Genomic DNA, 4,847 nt, shown 5'->3' on the forward strand with positions numbered 1-4,847 from the left:
TTGTACTCTCTTTTTATATAGTGGATTACTCATCTCCGCGGTGAACGTAGGTCAGTTGACCGAACCACGTTAAATGTTTGTGTCCCTTCTGATATATTTCTCCTTTGTTGTATGATTTATCGTCGCTCAAGGTTTGCTTTGCTAGCTTCCGTATGACACCTGACTTTTACGGTCCTAACATTTTGAACATTTTGTCATTTTGATAACAGAAAAAGTAAGGAACTCAACTTTATTTATGTGAAACTAAGTCATTAATTACTAGATAGTAAAACAAAAATTAATACAGTTCTAATTTTCTTTATCGGCTAAAACTGGTGTTTGTTTCTTGTCCGTGTCTTTGGATACGGATTTATATCTCGTCGATCGACTCTACCTTATTTTAGAAAAAGAGCAAGTTTCATCCACTCACAATATAACAAAAGGTTACGCAATTAAATTATTTATAAGATAATTACAAGTAAATTCTTTATGACAAACATTAAATTTGTAGTTAATGATTTTGATTATTTTTTTTAGTTTTGCTGAGAATATTGACGACTGGTTTTGTCTAGGTTTTATATGAACTTGGTGTGCTATGTTATTTGTCAATCATTTTACTAATGTAGAAAACGGGGTCCATCGGTCCGTAGGGCAAATAAATTACCATGTTCGGCAAACTAGGGGTGTATACACTTTTTTTCCATCCAACTCTCCGTCGTATTTGGAAGTGGTGAAAATAAAATTATTTAAGATCGACCAGGAATTAAATCTCAATAGAGCAAACTAATCTCTGTATATTAGCCTAAGCCGTAAAACGTTAAATGATTTCTTCTTATCTACTAAAATTTTAATAGGCATAATTAACCAATACTTATATTGGTAGAAGATGACATGTACTCATTGGAGTAGTTGAGGTATGCATAACTGGCCCTAGCACTATGTACCATTGTAAAAGTATTAGTATTACATATAGTTACATAGTATGTACTCAGAGACAAACCTATATTATAAAAAGCGAGGGATCACCAGCACTCGGAAAGCTTTAAAAAATAATAATATATTAATAGTGACACCTTACATATAGTAGTGAAACCAGGATTTGAATACCTTTTGCCTGTGGACTATGCAAGGGTGTTCAAAGTCTACTTTTTAAATCAATAACACGTAATATTTTATCTTATATATAGTATAATTTTTCGTCGAAGGGTGTTCAGGTGACCGCTCTTAGCCATATATAGCTTCGCCCTTCCTTACATACAAAGAAAATTTTGATTGAATGCAAAAAGTATACCCACAATCTTCCAATCCTGAGTCCGCCTCTGTATGAAATGCATAATTGTATATAATATTTTCGTTTCAAACAAACAAATGGAGTAAAAGATTCTAAGGAAAGTTCCCACATATATAAAATCACATCGTGGTCCAGAACGTCCCTATATAGAAAATAATTGCAGGAAAACAAACAAAAACATTCTCAAAACTAAAGTTCGAGTACTACTAGGCCATGTGGCATGTGTTTGGTGGGCGTGGGGAGGGGGAATTAAGATCTTGTTGGAGTTTGTACATAAGTACTAAATTAAACAATGTCATCAATAATCTAAAGAAACCAATGATTTGATAATGACAAGAAATTATACATACAATCTTGAGAAGAAATAGCTTTAATTTTCTCCCTTCTTTTTACTTTTTTTAATATCTTTTTTTCATTGTGTGTGTGGGGGGGGGGGGGAGGACAAGAAGAAGAGACAGGTCATCTCAACAAGACATAGCCTCCTCCTTAATTATCATGGCCACCATTTCATGCACAGCACTTGCTATATCACTCACTGTATTTAGCTGACAATTATCTTCCACCTGTCTCATGTAAATACAAATAGTTAGATTCCCTTCATTTTGCTTCTCATCACTCAAATCTATTTTGGCCAATATGATGAGAATATATATACAATCAGAGGCAGTTATAATTTAAAGTTTATGACTTTTGAATTCATTATCGAACCTTAATTTGTCTTACTTACGGGGTTTGTTGTTAGAAATCTATACATATTTTATGAATTCTCTAGTACAAATATAAGGTTTAAACAAAAGCTATTAAATTCGTCCGAATTCCTGTATACAATGGCGCGTGGATTTAGAGTTTACCGGTTCAGAATCTTTTTAAGTTATGAAGTTCAAAATTAATAATTTAATTTATATATATTCGGTAAATTTCTTAAAAATATAAAGTTTTAACCTTTAACCAAAATATCGAGTTCAACCGGACCCACAAATTATACTTTTTTCTTTTTAATTATGCTGTCTAAAATAATAGTAAGAAGCAAGAAATGAAATAACAGGGATCGACCATGAATTTCATATAATGGTTGGCTTTTATTATTTGCATGCACTATCAAACTTTTATATATTCCAAGAGTATAAATATTCAAAATCTCAAGATTAGATAGATTCGAGTACTATTTCACTCTTTCTTTTTAGTCTGTTTCAGTAACAAAAAAATGATATATTTTAAAAAAATCTTTCTATTATGTGCTAAAAATCCTTTTTCTTTAATTTTATATCCAGTCAAATGTATCTAGTACGAAATGACATAATCTTAGAAAATTGTTCATATACTAACCTTGACACTGAATGAGTAAAGAACCATATGATCAGCTGTTGAAACAGTGAGGTGAAGAATTGTAAGGCACATAGCTTGTAACCAATTAACAATCTTCAATAATTGTTTTGGTCTTCTCCTTGACAAAACCTTAACATTAGCATGATTTTCCACCATTGTCACCTCGATATCCGCCACCGCCGACCGCCTCTCCTCCGTCATTGTCCCGTCGCTGGCGGCGGCCATCGGGTGGTTGTTTCCGGTTGAGTATTGAGGGAAAGTGAAGAACTTAGAGAATGGATGTTGAGAAGCATTATTTGGTGATAATTGATTTCTAACTTGTTGTTTGTGAGCTTCCAAAAATTGAAGAAGTTGTTCAAGTTCTTTTACAAAATTAATTGCGCCTCCAACAATTGATGCTTGGTCTCCCTGTTCACATTAATAAATAAAAAAAGGTTAAATTATTGTACCAATGATTTATAATAATGTTTTACTACTTAATTGACTTTAACTATCAAGCTGGATATGATGCTTCTTAGTCTTTAATTTAGGGCAATTTAAACGTTGCTTTTTAATTAAATTAAAGACGATCCTACCCGTTACCAACCCAAAATAATACAACTAAGCTAAATTTTGTACATAAAAAATACATGCATGAATAGTAGAGTAGAAATATTTACTTACAAATTCCTTATAGCAAGCTGCGAGACTAATATGGTAACCTAAAAATATATTAAAACTACTATAATTAGAATTGTAAGAAATCTTTTTACATTTTTTATGCATATAACCTAAATCTATAAAAATAAGGATGTAATGTTTAAAAAAAAATTACATTATCAATGTATAAATATAAAAAATAAAAAAATAAAAAAAGAAAGGGCAACCCAGTGTATAAAGTATCCCGCATTTACGCAGGGTTCAAGGAAGGGCATCACCTCAAGGGGTATTATGTAGCCAAGCTACTCTAATACAAGCATAGTAATTGCTTCGACAGCTCGAACATGTGATTTATACGTCATACAGAGACAATTTTATCAATTCTCAAAGACTCGCTTCTCGTTGTCAATATAATTTAGTTAAAATATTGTAGCGAATAATCTACCTTATTTTCTTGATTTTTGTCTATCTATATAAATTAAACTCATAATACCAACAATTATAATGACGCTAAATTTTGTTTAAAAAATGCCAACATGTTTATTAATGCATGTCTTTACGTGCGTGTGTTTGTGGTTTTGTGTAGGTGAGAGAGAAAAAGTACCCTTTGAGCATAGGAAGGAGGCATCAATGATCGGAGAACGGCGAGGTAATCGTTCATTTGCCGGCGGCGATTTCTTTCGACAGCAATGTGAGTCATCCTTTGGTTCTCTATTTCCTCCTTGTTCTTAGAACATTTAGTGCGCCGTCTTTTTCTCCGGCAAGAAACAACCGGAGTCTCCACCGGAGTATATTCCGCCGGCAAGAATCCGGTGCAAACTTCGGGGGATGAAGAGTTGTTATTATAGCTTTGTGCTATTGAAGAATGAGAAGAATCCCAATTATAATCATGAAAAAAACCACCAAGATTGTAAAAATCTTCGTGGCTATAAATGAAAGGATCTTGTTGGAAAACAACAGTTTCAAGAGCCATTTTTCCTTTCAAAAATACTCTACTATTGATTTTCTCTATCAAAGATAGGCTAAATTGGTAAAGGGGTTGATGGGGTTTGCTTTTCTTATAAAGGCTTGAAAATGAGAAGGAAATGAAGTAACAAAAACCAAGTGGCCGTACGAATCAAATTGTATAAATTTCTTAAGCTACAGAAACTATTACACGTGAGAGGCTAATGTTTTTTGGTTTGTGAGAGAGAGAAACACAGAGAAACATTCTCTATTGTTAGTTCATTAATTAAATAGCCTCTTGTTCATTGTCGAGGTGGGCCGAGGCGGAGCGGGGATTTGAAGTTTATGGGTTTGAAAATTCTAATCATTTTAAGTTACTGGGTTCTAAATAAATAATTTGTACACATTTAATGGATTTTTAAAGATAAATATAGGATTCTAACCAAAGCTACTGGGTTCTATTGAACTCGTAGGGAATATGATGGTTCCGCCCTTGGAGGTGGGTGGGGGTGAGGAGAGGGGTGGGGGTGGGGTCTATGCTTGTCTAAAACAAGAAAAATGTAGCGCACACAATTTTATGTAACCAGAATGGAATGGGATGGTAAGTATTCCCTTACTTTTAATCAGTAAGTTTTGGTTAGTAAAATTTATATTTTTGGTTAGGAAC

The 4,847-nt window shown here is 33.2% G+C and overlaps 1 protein-coding gene across 1 annotated transcript; it reads right to left on the reverse strand.

Annotated features, from left to right (window-relative positions):
* Nucleotides 1-1,551: 1,551 nt before the first annotated feature.
* Nucleotides 1,552-4,405, reverse strand: LOC104232782 (transcription factor bHLH96-like). Its single transcript, XM_009786054.2, has 3 exons — nt 3,840-4,405; nt 2,597-3,004; nt 1,552-1,833 (listed from the first exon to the last, which is right to left on the reverse strand). The coding sequence occupies exons 1-3, from the start codon at nt 4,206-4,208 to the stop codon at nt 1,735-1,737; spliced, it is 876 nt and encodes a 291-aa protein (XP_009784356.1). The 5' UTR covers nt 4,209-4,405; the 3' UTR covers nt 1,552-1,734.
* Between the last annotated feature and the right edge of the window lie 442 nt (nt 4,406-4,847).

This window comes from Nicotiana sylvestris, chromosome 5, assembly GCF_000393655.2.
Source record: "Nicotiana sylvestris chromosome 5, ASM39365v2, whole genome shotgun sequence".
NCBI lineage: Eukaryota > Viridiplantae > Streptophyta > Magnoliopsida > Solanales > Solanaceae > Nicotiana > Nicotiana sylvestris.